Raw genomic sequence first — 16,189 nt, forward strand, 5'->3', positions numbered from 1 at the left:
AGACGGATGAGAGGCTATTAAGATTATAATTTCAAGAACACATGCCGATGCATGAGGAAGTGTAAGATCAAATAAAATTAAATAAATCTAAATCGAAAAAAGAAAAGAGGAGGGAAATCGAATGAACGGCATGGAGCGTCATCGGCCAGCGGAGGTGGAATTGCAAGCAGCCATGACGTCGAAGGGGATCTTCGCCTAGGCTGACTTGCCGGTTCGGGTTAGTCTGGTTCCTTCTGTGGGTGATGACTCAGCCAGCCTCGCGTGCCGATTGTCTCTCTCTGTGTCAGTTGGTCTTTCTTTCTGGCATCATCGCCTTTTCGCCTTCTTCATCATCTATCATTGCTTCCCACTAACTAACCCCATACTTAATCTTTCCCTCACCTCGCTTCATTACTCCCGAATTTCTCTTCCATTTGGTGGCTGCTCACTGACCATCTCACACTGCGTCATATCCCGTCATGGCTTCTTCATATCCTCCCCCATGACTGATTTCAAATCGGAAATGACATTAGTACGTAGTAGATTAGATTAACGCGAGATACAAGCTCTGTCCTGATTATACAACAAAGATCTGGGTCTAGCCCTTTATTCCGGTTCGAGTTATCGTCAGACTCTTCTTCTCACTGGTCGTCATGTCATCATATGCGCAGTTTAATCCCTCGTTTTGGGGGGCCATCCCGTGCCTACTTAAGTGGCTGCTCTGCTCGCCTACCCATTCCGCTTCTCAGCAAAAGTCGGATCCGATCCAGCGCCGGCAAACAACAATCGCGGGTCCTATGGCTAGTTACTGTGTTCCCGGTCTGAGGGGATGGTTCAACTGTGGTCGACCATGGATTACACACGCCACTCCCGAGATTTCTGCCAACGTTGCAGGGGGACTCATGTCATCGATGATGCAATTCCTTGTTCAACGCGATCAGGAACCTACAGTAACCGGCGGTGTCGATATATACTTGGGAGAAGTTACTTAACCGTGTCGACACCACATCGTCTGGTGTACTGTGTAGCAATAACCTTGATGCCTCGGGTACTTCCCGATCCTATATGGCAATTGTAGTAACCCCGTCTTATAGTAGTGTGAGCCTATAGCATTTCGGAGCATCCCGTGACAACTGCAGGGCGAGTCACTGGATCGTCGCCGATTCTCCGAACAAATCAATCCCTCCATCCATTCCCCCTCATCATCTCTCTCCCACTTCCATTCGGTCGCGCTTCTCCAGACCACCAATTAGCCAGCCCTGCCATACTTGGGCCTCATCCTTCCCCCTCTGCTTTCCTCCATGTAGTTTGCCAAGCCGACCCACGACTTTAATCGCGGTCACTATCCCGGATTGACCTGGGGCGGTCCGCTGAGTGCACCGCGCGCTGGATCCGCAACGTGGAATGTCTTTGCGACTCATCCGTCTTGCCTCGTCGTCGCGCTCCTCGGACCTTTTCTGTGCCAACGGGGTTTCCTCCTGCGTGTCACGCCTTGCCTGGCCCCAATTCTTAATTATATTCTCTATTTTTGGAATCGTCGATGCCCCTGGAGGAGCATAATCGCTGCTGACCGGAAGAATTGGCATCGGTCTGGTTTGTAAGACGCGCTGGGGTGGGCATTAATTCGTTAGTTTACCGTGTTCCTTCCCTTGCGCTGTCCATCCACTTCCCTCCCTTGCTGGCCGCCGCTCAGTCGCTTTTACAACAAACTTTGTCCAGGGTTGGCAGGAAAGAAAAAAGAAAAGAAAAGATAAAGATCCAGTGAATGTGTCCAAGGTAGCCGTTGTCCATAACGGTCACCTCTTTTTGGGGTTTCTTATCCATTGTAGTAAACGTTATCTGCTTGTTTGAAACTCAACCTCACACTCCGAACTGCTGCGGTAAGCAGGCGATGCGACGTCGTCAGCTATTAGCTGGGACCAATCTCCATTGAAACAACTCAAGTGTCATGATCCTCTTGCCAATCACCCTCTGTGATCGCTTGTGACAAATATCAGTCCGGATTGCCACGACCGTCGGGTCCGCCAATTGGGCATCCCAGACAGTTGGGCCATCTCACCATGCCCGGCCTGGAAGTCGTGAACACGTCTCTCGCCTCACCAGGACACCTGGACCCGCCCCAGTTGAGGGCCCACAAGTCTCTACGACGAAGGCCAAATGTCCTCTGGAGCCCTCCAGCCATCGAGGCAACGCCTCAACCTCAGCATGGCCGCCCTTCAAATGCCACCCCGTTGGCAGCCGCTCCCGTCCGTCCTTTAACGCCGCCTGGAGTTGCTCAGAGCGAAGACCTCATGAGCAGCGGAACAAGCACGCCAAAAGCTACTTCATCCTACTCCGTGAACGGGGCGGTGACCTCCAAGCCGTCCCATCCACCCACGCCTGAAACTACTCCCCCGCGTGTCGCTCCTTCCGCCCCGCGTCCGGGACTGTCGCACTTTGGACTGTCTTCTTCCTCCTCATCGCACGCCGAGTCGTTTCGGACAGCCTATGAAATGATCTCGGACGCAGAGACGGAAACTCCTCGTCAGTCTACGCAGTCGTTGTTGCCTACCAGACAGAGGTCGTTGAGGGACGAGCCGGCGGACTATGATGACCGAGGGAGTGGAGAGTCGACACCGGTTCCTGATCCTCGTACTCAACGCCTCCGACCGTCCGTGATGGAGACCCATGTGCAACGAAAGATGGACGATGATGCAGAATTGAAGGTGTCGCCGCCGCGCAGGAAGAAGTCTACGAGGAATGGGGTTCCCAAGGTCCGTACTGCGGACGCAGAACATGGTTACGAGATGAATGGTTGGGAGGCACAGAACAAAGTTCCCCCGGCACGCTCGAATCTACGGGAGTCTGTCCGGGATGCGCAGGAACCAGTGGGTGGCTTGTCCATTGAACAGTTTCGCGAAGAGATTGGCTGGCCACGTGCGGAGGACCAGCCTCACTCTGCGGAGCACGACGACGCTCGCCGGCTGTCAGACGTGTCCATGTCTTCGTCCACTGTCGAGGTAATGATCATCGACGCTCCAAGGTCCACTCGAAGATCCCTGCGTCATACCGATAAAAGAGGCTCGCTGCGTTCGGCTAGTTCGCCTTTCCCCAGCCCAGAACATGGATCAACCGCTTCCAGCGCGGACTCGCAACATCGCCTAGTACACAAAGCTGGTCGGATCACTGAGAGCGACCGCAAGAGCATCGCGTCGGAAATCTCGTTCTCTGGAGCCTCCAGCGTCAACACCCAGCAGCAAACCGTGGATGTGGTGCCGGTGGTTGTGATCCCGGAACGAACCTCCTCTCTCAAGTCGTCCACTTCGACCAGCAGAAATACCTCGCAAAGCCGCTCGCGCCACTCCAGTCGACAAGGCCCGTCCGCATCGGGTAGCCGGCCTGGCTCTCGCGAGCCTCCTCGTCAGAAGCGCACGTCCGACACGACTGCGAGCAGCTCGAGGCGGGCGGAATCTCGTGGTCGCCACTCTGGCCGACCGAGTATCCCGGCCCGCAGCTCCTCGCTCTCTGCACCAACCAGTCGAAATAACTCACGGACTACATCTTTGACATCAGAGAGCCTGCGGGACCATGCAATAACTACGGAACATGGAACTCATGATCGTGTTGCTGAGCAGCCACGTCTAGCTAAAGCAGAGACCGCAACCCGCGAGACACATGATGCTGTGGAAGCATCCAAGACGCAGTCCATCATCATCGGAGTGGAGGATATGTCGCATCTGCGCCCACCATCAATGCCGTACACACAAATCTCAATCCCTTCATCTTCGCCCGGCCTGATCGAAGTCTCTGAGGCCAGGACCGTCGTCTTCTTCCCGCACAACAATGAATCACTGCTCCTGGTCGACCCGCAGGCTCAGTCTACACAACGAGGGCAACCCGACTACCCTGAACTGTACCAACACCGAATGGAAGAATCTCCCTCTCAACGCTACGAGATGACATCTTCTCTCAAAAACCCCCGCCAGCCGCCAAAGCCGCCCATCTGCCAGGTCGTGCCCCCGACGCCCGTGCCAGACGGCGACCGTCAGCCGGGCGGGGCAGGTTACACCAACGAGCCAAGTAAGCTCCGGGGCCGTCGGTTTGGCCCGGGCCGCCGTCCGTGGCTGGTACGTCCTCGGTCTGACTCTTTCAATTCATTCGTCCGCTCATTGTCACTGACGTCGGTGAAGAACCGCAAGGCCGGCAAGGACATCGATGGGCGACAGCAGCCTTTCTGGCGGCCTCGTCGGTTCTGGGAGGACTCGGAACCAGAGGAGGAGTCGCCTCGCCAGGCTCCTCAGTCGCCCGCTGCAAACCCCGAGGCGTCGGACTTAGTGATCAAGAACTCGTTAGGCATGCCACAGCAGCGCGTTGTGTTTGAGGGTCCTGCGCTTCGCAGCCCGGGTGCCAGATGGCGGCCCGAACAAGCCAGTCGACACCTCGCCAACCGCAGCACGCTCGTAGGAAGCCAAGTCTTCAGCCCCGAGGCGTTCTGCTCACAGACATCGCTCCACCACCAGCGGTTCCGATCCCTGTCATGGTGGCGGCTTCGCTTCCGAACGAATAAGGTCCGCAACATCCGCAAACGCGTGCGACGCACATGGCAGCGACACGCCGAACACCGTCGGGAAGCCAAACGCGAGAAACTCAAACAGAGTATCAGCGGGGCAGTCTTGATGGAGTCGAGCACGCAGCTGAAAATACCAGAATGATCTATCAGCAGAGTTTTGAATGACTGTGATGTCTCTCTTTATCGTTATTTAGAATGTGCTATATGCTATGCTATGATTGATGGCGTCAACGACGATATGATGATGAATTTTGCATATGTTTGGAATTAGTCATGCATTTTGTACTGTCTGTTATTGTTATGTTTTGGATTGTTTTGCTCTTGATTTGAAAATTGGATGGTCCCAGTCCATTCATGATGATGAAGATACCATACCACACCTTACTGATGATTTATGCAACTACATACACGATGCTACCAATCTTACCTTCCTAAATCAATAAGAAATATCATACATATCATAGAACTATATCCACAGTAATAAGTACCGACAACTCCATACACTATAGAAAACCGACTCACAACGAAAACATAAGAAGAATTTGAAAGAGAGAAAGATGAATCATTTAATCCTCCCCCGAACAGCCATCCCCCCATACTCCGCCTCCCTCGCCCTCCTCCGTCTCCTCTCTTCCTCTTTCTCCCTCTCATTTAACTGCATGACGCTCCCACTCCTACTTCCACTTCCACACTCACCACCTAACCTCGAAGAAGAAGAAGAAGAAGATACTGAACGAATCCTCTCCCAACATCCCGGATCAAGAAACGGCTGTGGCGGGAGGGAGAAATTGAACTCTGTTGTTGTTGTAGCAGCATTTTTCCCTTCATTCGCGGGTTTGTGTTTGGAGTCTTGTTCTGTAGAGGTTGATGTGAAATATAGACTCGGTGTGTATTTCTCTGTAGAATAGGTCTTGGATATATTTGTGGATGGGGTTTTGAGTGGACGTTTCTTAGGAATGAGGAGGGATTTTGTAGGGCGGGTGGTTGTGTATTCTGGCATTATTGATACAACCTCTTTGAAAAGTGAGTAAGTCGTGGGTATGGATTATTGATATATTTCAATGGTGGTGATAGATAGATAGAAGGTATCTATGTAATTTGAATGGAGATGGAAGTAACGGAGTAGTTAGATGTTGGAATACGCCAGCCACGTGATATCTATCCATGGTTGAAGAACTTGGTAAGCTAGACTTAGATTTGAGACTAAGATAACCATAACTATAACCGTATCATAATCTACATACACTAGACCTTAGATTAGTAGATAATATGGTACCTCCAAACTATATCTCACTTTCCAGAATCTTATCTTTTTGAGTAGAAAAATCACGTAGATACATCTATTGCAACTATATGCATCGCATCAACTATCGATACATGGTATCATCCGAAGAAAACAAAACAAAACAAAAATCCAACCCTAGCATATCGAATAAATCTAGCAAAGCAAAGCAAATCGCCAACTCCTCGCTCCAGTCCGACTCCATAACGTAAGGGTTGTCGGAGGTGTGTGTGGGGGGTGTGCGTGTGTCGGACATCAATCCAATCATCTCGCTGGTATAATAATATGATACATCAATCAATCAACAATAAACATCAAAAAGTCGTCAAATATATGTAAAGTAGTGTAGAAAAGTTATGTGCCATGTCAGTCGTGGAACAAACAGAATTATTCTGCTCATGCAATACCCTGAGACTCGATCCCCGATATCGTCGAGTATGAATACGGCAAATCGACCAGTCCGTCCAGAAGCCAGTTCAGCGGATCGAATACTTCGTAATTAGGTTCCATGAATCCGCTGGGAAGGGCGCCCACAGCGCTCGGTGCGGATACGCCCATGTTAGCCTGGGGGAGCATGGGGGCTGGCGCGAGGCTGGGGTCTGCGGCGCCGGCGACTCCGGGTGTCGCGGTCGAGGTGCGCGTCGGTTGAATAGATGACGAGTTGGAGGATTCGGCGTTGGAGTCTGGATTGGTTGGGTTTTTGAGATAAGCTGCAGTTAGTGTCAGTCTCCGATACATACGTCGATGTGTTTGCATCCGTGCATACCTTCGAGATTACGCCCCTTGGTCCGCGCGTCTTCCCGCCACCGCCAGACTGAGTCAAAAAGCAAGGACATGCTCATTCGGCAGCGCACCTTGAGCATCAGCGAATCGTCGACCTCTCCGCCGTCTGCCGTCAATTTCGGTGTGGGTACGTTGTTCAGCCGCCACATCTGCGCTACTACTTCCGCCAGTCGCTCCGGCAGGTCGTTGCTGGAAACGGACACGCGTCTAATGGCCCAGATCGTCCGGTTGAAGAGGTTTTTTGCATAATCCATGTCGATGTGCGCGGCGAAGAAACTCTTGCATAGCTTCAGCAGAGTACATCCGCCCGCAACCATCATCTGATACACGTAGTACGGGGTGTACGACAGCACCGGGCCGACTTCTGTTTCAAGGTTCATCGCTGCTTCGAGGAACGTCGTGGTAGCAACATAAAGCGAGAGAAGACGCTCTCTATAATCCTTTGCGGTTGTGTCGTCGAAGAACGCAGACAGATGGAGGTGCAGATTCGATGCGCGCAAATAGAGATTGGTGATACCTGAAAAGGTTAGACCGTCTTTATAATACCATGATGCCTAAGAAAGAACGTACTGTCATTGTGCGCCTTCAGCTGATTCTCCAGTTCATCGAAATCCCGCGACAGGAACGAGATCAATGTTGATCGCTCCTGATCGCTGCAAAGTCCGACAGGGTCCCGCCGGTTTGTGTATAAAGATTTGGTGACCTTGTCGCAAAACTTTTCAATCTCCAGCCTTGACCTAATGTCGTCGGGCAACCTAAAGTTGGGGTCCATGGAGTCATTTGAAGACAGTGTCCAGTCGTACACACTAGACGGAGGCTGGCCATATCCAGTAGCAACCCTGCATTGAAGTCAGTAAAAGATCGAGACCGATAATTATGAGACCACATACCGTTGGGCGACTATGTTGCATACTGCCCAAGTTCGCACCTTGTCTCGAAGTTCCTCTTCAATGAGCTCCACGCGGAATTTGCTAAAGTCCTGCGTGTGCGATGGACGGTGCAGCCCCAGCTGCATTGCCACTTGGATCATCATACCGCAGAGCATAAAGGTCGGATCGGTGGACGTGCTGCTCGTAGGAAAAGGCCAGGTACAGAGCAAGCAGAGAGCTTTCACGACGTGGTAGCTTTGTGGGATGTCCGCCAGCGTACTCCACACCAGTCGCGAAACCGGGCCTGAGAGGGAATTGAGAAGGTGGGTGTCGGCTTGGAAGCGCCGCGCGCCTACACTGATGATGGTCCAGAACAGCAGTGGCGATGCGCTGTAGTAATCATCAGGCGACTGGTCTCGATCAAGGAACGGTAGGAACGGATGGTAGAAGGTGAAAAACCTAATAGCATTAGCATTGACCTGTGAACAGTACAGTCTGCTCAAGCCTTACAGATGAAACAGCTCCGTCACCCTCTCCGGAACGACCGCGACATCTTCAATGCGCTTGAAGTGATGATTGCCGTTCCTCATAAAGTTCGTGCCATCAAAACCAGAGCGCAAATCCAGAAGCGACGCAACAGCTTCATGAGAACCCATATACTGATCCGTAGACATGGCCGACGGCGTATGGTAGACTCCCGAGCCAACCTGACTGGCCGTTTCTTGCTTGGGGGTCTGAACCGGTGGCAAAGACGCCGACTGTGACGGAGGTATAGCTCCAGCCTGCACAGTAGCAATCTGCTTTCTCAGCTCGATGATCTCGCGTTCCATCTCGGCGTTGCGACTGCGTTTCCCAACCCGTTTGAAGTTGGATTCGATTTTACAGTCGAGCTTTAGACGACGACATCGAGAGCAATCCGTCCAAGGGTCTTGAATTACATCACAACGGAGCTGTATGAAATGAAAAAAGGTTAACGTCGATCCAGATAAGCCGCATGTCTCGGATGGAAAGAAACCCTAAGTGGCGTGAGCTTACCTTTTGTTGACGACATTCATTACAAGCCCGTTTCACGGGCTGTCTCTTCTTCTCCTCCTGGTTGTCCTGCCCGTCGATATCATCAATACTGCCCGGGGAGCTGTCCAACCCCGCCATGGTGGTGGTGCGCTTCCTGGCTGGACCCGCAGCATCAGACCCAACAGCAGGGGAGACAGATGGATGGCTGGCACCTCCCATTACGGGACTGGGGGCAGCAGAAGCATTCTCTCCTGCGAGTGGCTCCAGGATGGCACCCTGCAGGCCCCTGCCTCCGATTCCGCTGGGCGATCGTTCGGAAGACTCCAGGCTGATAGTAGGAAAGGTAGTAAGAGGGCCGAAATAGGATGTGGTATTATATCACCAAATAAGAAAAAGAAAAGAATATTCGGGGGTCTGCCGGGGAATTTGGCTGGGCACGAGCCTTTTGCCCACGTGAGGGAAAAAGAACTTCGGAGAGAGAGAGTCGGAGAAGTGTAAAACAAATTACACCGAAATGGGTGAGGTTATGTCAAGGCGCGCTGTTTGTGCGTGCAGATCCTTTCGAGGAGGAGACGAATGGAGGGATCCAGACCCTTTCTTACTGAGATTGGGATAGAATCAATCCAGCGCGGGGGAAACGGACTGCGAGCGAGGAGAAGCTGTCCGATCTCGCTCTCACGTGGTCTCGCCCGAAAGAAAAAAAAAAGCACGTGATGATAGCAGGGGCGCAACGGTGGCGCCTTAGTCACCACGGGCCATCGGAGGATCCGCCCCACCTGAACCCTTTTTGTTAGGTAATCCCGAGTCCCTGTTTTCAACCCTAACTATACGCCTGTCCTTGATGTTGATATTGTATAGCAGGAACAGTCAGAATACTTGCTCACATTCTTCCAAAAAGGAGAAGTTGAAAGGAAAGATGGTATGACTATCAAGTATCTACAGAAAGCTCATACACTAGAATAATCTAATTGGCCCCACTCCTTGGCCCTATCACCATAGCAGCCTATCCGACGCCAGCCGGAAGCTCGGACGTCCGACGGACCAGGAACTAGGCCGGATAACTGGTATGAATTCGACCACTCATGTTCCACCTAATTATCCCAACATCATGTCCATTATTTCACCACTTCTTATGGAGGAGTTGGTGGTTTGGGAACAACGGACATGCTTGCGTGTGCTTTCTACGCTGTCGTCGTTGTTCATTCTTTTCATATCCGATGCTTGTATGGGCTTGAGGCTATTCCTCGGTTGTGTTAGTGCTTACTGCTTAGTTCAACGGTAGTGCTGGTTTGCTGCTCATGTTTGCGTGATGATTGATCATATTTGGTTGGTGGGAAGTGAATCTGTCTGCTTTCCGAGGCCCCGTTGAACAGAAATGAAACCTCATAAGTACCCAGTGCAGGCCTAATAACACTATAACTATCAGACCAATGATCAACAAGATCTGTCCAAGTGTCTTAACTTCAGTCGCTATAGCTCCACAAGATAATGATAACGGCATTCTGTACACACACGCACATATACACCATCACTGGTTGTACGTCACCACCGAATCAGGGCAGTTCAGTAGAAAAGTCTGCTTCGCGTCGATCTTTGAATGATCGCAACAAGCCTAGCATAACTCTGATAAACTCCTTGCGCTCCTCGCGGTCATAGATATCGTACCCCCTGGACCGCTGCACCTTGATCCTTCCTGATCGCTTTTTCTTGTCTTGGAAACGGGCAACTTCCTGCTGGGTCATGATACCTTTCACGAACCGAAATCTCCAACCTCGCACGCTGATGACATATGCAGGATATTCCTCGTGATTACTTTCGAACTCGAATGCCATGTTGGCTTGGAATAGAAGTCCCAGGATCTCAGACTGGGAGATGCCACCTCGTCCGAGGTCTAATTTGCACTGCAGGTTGTTTAGCTCCAGGTACCGGCTCACGAGGAGGACAAATCTCACCGTGCAAATAGCGAGAGGAACGCCAATTGCTTGACCACCAGAGATATTGAGAGTTCCTTTTCCAATGTAGTATCGGAAATAAAGTCCCTGGTGCGTTCCCAAGTCTTCGCGTGCTAACGGAAAATAGCAATGCTGGCGAAATTCACTGGGTAGGTGAACATAATCAGCTTCCTCATGGCTCTACAGTATTCGGGAAGTCAAAAGGTGACACACATTTCTCCTTGGCTTGGTACGTGCTCAAAAAGCGAGGCCATATAGTCAAATAGGATATTTGTTGTTTTATTACCATAGCTGTCGTCATGAACGTCCCTGAAAAAGGGAGCGAACCTGGCTTTCTTCGGATCTACTAGTTTTTCTAACTCGAACCAGTCCGAGATCTCGCGCGCATCTTCGACTGCAGGGTCTTGCCATAGATCCACAAGTCTCTGAAATTCTATAATCACCGCGCAACCTCAATCAGTGCTCTGTCTTGCCAGCGCAGCAAATTTTACTTACCAGTATCATCATCTGATGGCAGATATTTGGATTCAAATATCTTATCCACCGGCACATCTTCATCTACCTCAACATTGGCAACAAACGAGCGACCGGGCCTGCGAGATCCGGTCCGCTGGTAATAGAAATGTGTGTCAGAGAGAGACTCCCCAGGTATGAGATCCTTCTCGCTCTCAGTGGAGCGATGATTATCAGGATTGTTGGCGGCACCTTCTGCTGAGGCTTCCTCGGGCTGTTGAGCTGATTCTTCTTGGGCGTCTCTGATGAATTTGAGGTGGATCTTGGTTTTAAACCAATTCGTCGTTGATGGCCCTGGCGAGGCTTCTTGATTACCTTTTCGTTTACCTTTCCGTGGCTTCCCTGCTTCTCCACCTGTTCCTGGTTTTTTCACCCGGGGAGTCTTGCGCTGTTTTCTCAAGAACTTATCCAGGCCTCCAAGGACATCTTTTTCGACGGGATTCCTTCCTCGAAGTTTGTAGCGTGGGTGTGGGTCGGGCATGGTGCCTACTGAGTAAGTCTACCAAATTCAATGATAGGGAGGATAATAGCGCAAAACTAATGTATGCAGGTAGAAGCCATATGCCGGCATATTTAGGATGTCGAGAATGAAGACATTGAGAAGAGCAAAACCAGCATAGTTCCTGTAATCGTTGCACGGTTAGGGAAAGAAGATGAGCACAAAGGGAGTCAGTCAACCACGGGACGGAAACTCTTCTTTGACCTTGCGTGAAAGGAGAGACGCAGAAAGGCAACAACCTCCTTTTGGACTAATCTGGCTTTGTGGTATTTATAGAAACCATGATGGGTCGTGGTTCTAATTCTGCTGTTTTTCGGTAGCGTTTATGCAAGGTTTCACTATTAGTAGGGGACTCAAGCTTTATAGAACTGCGTGTCTTCCCTGGTTGCATTGAAGTGGTATCACTGCTCTGGAATGGCTGGTTAGAATTAGTCTAAGAGTCGCTAAGATAAAAAGTAGTCATAATTCTTGGTTTAACTGAAACAAAAAATAGAAAAAAAGAGCGAAAACTGGATAAATGCATATTGCGCCCTGATCTAGACAGAAAGTAAAAGCTGCGCAAGGTCATGAAGATATGGTTTAGAAGATTATTATGCACAGCTCTACAAAGCCTATATATGTCCACTCGGGTATATGAGCTAAGAAACAACAAGAAATTTCCAGAGCCAAGAGCCTAAACAGTCTAACCCCGGTATCCTAAGGCAACTTTCCTACATCACTATACATTTGCTTCTGCGTTTACTTCTCTCGTAGATGGTCTGCTCGTTCCACTCTTCAATGCGTCTCCGCCACAGATCATGTGCAGCCGCTTGTGAGCTGGTAGATAGCGTGGGGTCTGTCGATGCCCGGCGGTTCAGCGGTGGAATTCCCCCAGGCGGGAGTCGGACATTCTGAGATTGAGAGCGCCGATCTGCTCCTCGGTAGTAGGTGGAACGTTGTCGACTCCCATGCATACCTTCGGGGGCATCATGTTGAAAGGTCGAGACCTGAAGATTAGGCGAGGAGATGGAGTAGGGGTAATGGTCCAGATTGAAAGTCCCATTCTGTGTCGGTGGCATAGCCTCCTGCCAGTCTGTAGTGCCAAGCAAAGACTCCTCAAGCAAAACGTCCTGGTAATTTGCTCGTTGAACGGCTGACGATTGATTCGGCTGTGTAGACCCACTGAGGACAGGGTGCAGTTGACCCTGGAAGTTGACCGCAGGGTCTTGCTCTGGCACAGGCATGTGCGCTCCATCGAGCCCGTGGAGGTTAGGTTGAGGTCCTGTGGCAGAGCTCCTTCTGCGAAAGAACATGGTATGTCGTCTGTTCGGTTCAGGGGACTCGGAGTCTCTCACGCCCCTTCTCATGCGAGCGGCGAGCCGTGAGCCAGTAATAGTATGCAATCTTTGCAGCGAGCTCCGGGACGGAGATTCGTCAACCATCCGTTCCAGACGGCTTGTCTGAGGTCTCTGAATGCCTTCTGGAACATCGCCGACTCTACGGGCCGGTTCCGTATTCGAAGGAAGGAGGGTCCTTCGGAGATAATCTGGTAGCGGTGCGTCGGGGTCCCTAGAATAGGGAGGTGGCGGTGGAACCCAATTGTCTGCGTCGCTCTCATGAGGAACCTGGAAAACCTGGGTGGCTGGCCTTTGGCCTTGAACAGGGCGCGCTTCGTCTTGATAGCGTGGGTTGTTGCGTCCGCGACCATTAGCCGCAGCCGTGGCTGCACGACGCAACGTGTCCCGAGATCGAGGCTGCGTGTTATCGTATGGTGATTCCGGAATGTGTTGGAATTCACTATTCGAGGAGCCCGAGAAGAAGGAGCTGTTTCTGCGGGCATATTGCCGGGGTGCGTGGACGACCGAATTGGCTGAAGGATAGGACTCCCGAGCAAATGCGCGTGCCCGAGGTGAAGCAGTATTCCCACGATGTAACCGCGTCCTTCTCCTCTCCAGCTCGACCTCAGTATCTAGGGTAGAGTTCGGTTCACTTAGAAGCTTCGGCTCCGCATCACCGACTTCGATGTTGACTTCAGTAGAGTCACCGTCCGTGACAGATCGTTCCAGGTCTAACAGCAGCACACGTCCGCCATCTACCGGTACGTCTTCTTCGCCAATAGTTGGAGGGCTAATGCCACCAGGGGCAACGGCTACCAATCTACGACGACCAGCCACACAGTTTGGATGGCGTACCCAACGAGCTGCTGTCATTCCCGCCATGTCGGTCATCTTGTGGCCATTGATCAGAACCTTGGGCTTTGTAATGGACTGCTGGAGTCGGGACAGACTATCCCGGGCAGTAGCCGCCTCCTCGATCGAAGGGCCCTGTTCAACATCCATTTCAGTATATGTTCTTGCGTTCGGAGCTACAGGAGCAATATCCAGACGATCAGGTATTCCATATACCCATAAGCCAGAACTCTCAAATCCTATAGCAGCAAGCTCCCCGAGATCGTCAACGGTGGGTAGCATGGTGGGAGTTGTCTCTCGAGACCCATCTTCAGACATCGGAGTCACGAAATATGTTGTACCCGAGTTCGTGTTGTGCACCCCAAATGCTCGAAACGTGTTGATTTGTTCATCGAATCCCAGTAGCCAGTTGCCTTCACCTTCTGCGTGCCAGGGCAGCAAACAGGCGTGGCTAAACCCAGTGGTTATGTCTGGAAACAGAATTTGTGTTGTCCACATACGGATCTGTGCATCCCTCGGTGAATACTCGGTTTCTGATTCTGTGTAAAACGGCACTGTTATAGTGACCAAACCGCCGTTACCGCGCTCGGCGGAAGTCCCTAGGAGCATGACACCATCAGAGGAGAACGACACCGAGTCAACCCCGGAGCAGCGCACAGCTCTTCGTTCGGTAGCCAGTGCCCCTTCACCGATGGCGTAGACTTCAATTCGATCATCATACGCAATGGCAAGAACTCCTCCTGTCGGAGAGAGCGCTAAGGTCCGAGGAACATCGTTCAATGTCAAGTCTTGAATGTGCTTCGCTTCATCATCGGTAAGGCGGTAGATATTGACCCGGTGAGTGGAGGAAACGACAGCGAGAATGGAGCCATCATCTACAATGGCAGCATTCAAAGGCCGTCGCCAAGTCTTGAGCTCATGTTTCACGACCGCCCGATCCGAGGTTACATCAAGTACCACAATTCTGGAAGAGCTGATGCACAGGATAAGCTGTGCATTAGGAGAGAAAGAAAAGCGGAATGCTTCACCTTGTGGAAAGGCCGTCGAAGAGCTCATAGAAGTCGAGGTAAGCTTGATGAGAGTCCTGCGGGGCCGGAGAAACGCATTGAATGTATTCCGCCTGACCTGCGCGCCGAACTGCCACTTGAGCAGTGTGAGATCGCTTGAGTGAGCGGGCTGCTCAGTAGCCTTCTGCGTCAAGGCAAAGGACGGGCACTGGGAGAGATGATGCGCATACAAAAGGGTTGAGTCGGATATGCGTCGCCATTTCCGGTTCAACAGAGTTAACGACGCAAATGTGTTGGCATCCGCAACATATAGAATACTAAGGCGCCAGTTAAATCAAAGATCCTTCCGAGCACAGGCAGCAGATATCATCAATCACATGATTGTCGCTCGCGCGACGCACCGGCTCTGGGACGGAGGTGCACTTACTGCTCGATGACGGTACGAGGCAAACGAGCAAACGGCGACGAAGTCTGCTTCTCCAGACGCGGTCGCGTGCTTTTCGGGGGCTCCTGATGCAGCTTAAGGGAGCAGGTGGTCGAGGAACACTGATCGGGATCAAGATGGGGGCCGCCAAGCCGCTCTGAGGTGGGCAACCGGACATCCTCCTCCATGGTCGATGGTAGTAGTAGTTAGTTTTGAATCTCACCCACGCGGGTCTACATTTGATAGAACAAATGCAGACGACACTGGGGGGTGTTCAATTATCCAAGGCCAGCATGATTTTTCGAGGACATAGGGGGCGAAGTAGAGACCGCGGAAGGAAGCACGCTGGTGGGCAAGCGGGAAGCGCCAACGAGCAAGGCCGGTGGCTGTGTCCCTCACCCGCACGCCAATAATGCACCGGGGATCTTCTGCTCCAATGCGTATGGGGTTCTGAAACGGGGCGGTTTCAAATGACCGAGGAAGGGGAACTCGATAGGTCAGAAGCGGGGAAGCATCAAGAGGTCTATAAGAACTTGGGGAAGGAAATCCAAGAAGAGATGAGATCGAATGGGGAATAGTTAATAGGTGGGATGAGGAGGATGGAGAAAAGAGGAGGAGAGTGGATGAAGTGGAATGGGTTCCTGACAATGAAACACAAGAACCAACTAGTGTATGTATGTATGAGATGTATTAAGAGGCATTATTCACTACATAGTAGTACTAGTTGTAAGTATGAAACAATGTATGCAATCTTACCGCGCTAAGCCCTGGCAGGAGGGACCTCTCCCCAAAGCGGACTAGTGCTTGCGCGGATGGCCATTACATCAATCTGGGTGGGTGCAGGTGAGGGATGGTCGTTAATTCACTGGCGCGACCCAAAATGGCTTAGTAAGTACTCTCAGATCATGTGACTGTCGCATCACCCACAACAATAATTTCAAATCGCACCACCTCTTTCCATCTTCTTACCATCTACTAACACTACCACCACCACCACCACCACCGACCACCATGGCCGAACTCAAGGAAAACGTAAGTATAACTACTTTCTCAGTAGTTTATAACTACTTGATATAAGAGAAAAGTAGTTTTAAACTGATTTTATTGATGAAAATAGAACTACTACAAATGGTACTTGCGTACCGTGGCT

The 16,189-nt window shown here is 51.3% G+C and overlaps 6 protein-coding genes across 6 annotated transcripts; 2 read left to right on the forward strand and 4 right to left on the reverse strand.

Annotated features, from left to right (window-relative positions):
* The first annotated feature begins 195 nt into the window (after positions 1-195).
* Positions 196-1,118, forward strand: BO87DRAFT_377568 (uncharacterized protein). Its single transcript, XM_025623584.1, has one exon. It carries the CDS (start codon positions 633-635, stop codon positions 969-971), a length of 339 nt encoding a protein of 112 aa, XP_025478887.1. The 5' UTR covers positions 196-632; the 3' UTR covers positions 972-1,118.
* A 58-nt stretch (positions 1,119-1,176) lies between these two features.
* On the reverse strand, positions 1,177-2,033 carry BO87DRAFT_407606 (uncharacterized protein; the record flags this gene model as incomplete). The annotated part of the gene is made up of 3 exons (XM_025626087.1): positions 1,177-1,475; positions 1,616-1,667; positions 1,948-2,033. 3 exons carry the CDS (start codon positions 2,031-2,033, stop codon positions 1,182-1,184), a joined length of 432 nt encoding a protein of 143 aa, XP_025478888.1. The 3' UTR covers positions 1,177-1,181.
* Positions 1,803-5,023, forward strand: BO87DRAFT_88788 (uncharacterized protein). The gene has a single exon (XM_025629654.1). It carries the CDS (start codon positions 2,040-2,042, stop codon positions 4,668-4,670), a length of 2,631 nt encoding a protein of 876 aa, XP_025478889.1. The 5' UTR covers positions 1,803-2,039; the 3' UTR covers positions 4,671-5,023.
* Positions 5,024-5,857: 834 nt separating this feature from the next.
* On the reverse strand, positions 5,858-9,074 carry BO87DRAFT_407608 (putative C6 transcription factor (Leu3)). The gene is made up of 6 exons (XM_025626088.1): positions 8,498-9,074; positions 7,973-8,412; positions 7,484-7,921; positions 7,164-7,432; positions 6,577-7,110; positions 5,858-6,520 (listed from the first exon to the last, which is right to left on the reverse strand). Exons 1-6 carry the CDS (start codon positions 8,693-8,695, stop codon positions 6,207-6,209), a joined length of 2,193 nt encoding a protein of 730 aa, XP_025478890.1. The 5' UTR covers positions 8,696-9,074; the 3' UTR covers positions 5,858-6,206.
* Positions 9,075-9,893: 819 nt separating this feature from the next.
* On the reverse strand, positions 9,894-11,422 carry BO87DRAFT_439000 (uncharacterized protein; the record flags this gene model as incomplete). The annotated part of the gene is made up of 4 exons (XM_025627911.1): positions 9,894-10,377; positions 10,429-10,573; positions 10,642-10,861; positions 10,924-11,422. 4 exons carry the CDS (start codon positions 11,420-11,422, stop codon positions 10,030-10,032), a joined length of 1,212 nt encoding a protein of 403 aa, XP_025478891.1. The 3' UTR covers positions 9,894-10,029.
* A 468-nt stretch (positions 11,423-11,890) lies between these two features.
* On the reverse strand, positions 11,891-15,619 carry BO87DRAFT_407610 (F-box domain protein). Its single transcript, XM_025626089.1, has 2 exons — positions 15,043-15,619; positions 11,891-14,932 (listed from the first exon to the last, which is right to left on the reverse strand). The coding sequence occupies exons 1-2, from the start codon at positions 15,225-15,227 to the stop codon at positions 12,151-12,153; spliced, it is 2,967 nt and encodes a 988-aa protein (XP_025478892.1). The 5' UTR covers positions 15,228-15,619; the 3' UTR covers positions 11,891-12,150.
* Positions 15,620-16,189: the final 570 nt, after the last annotated feature.

The sequence above is a fragment of the Aspergillus neoniger genome (genome assembly GCF_003184625.1).
Source record: "Aspergillus neoniger CBS 115656 unplaced genomic scaffold BO87scaffold_20, whole genome shotgun sequence".
NCBI lineage: Eukaryota > Fungi > Ascomycota > Eurotiomycetes > Eurotiales > Aspergillaceae > Aspergillus > Aspergillus neoniger.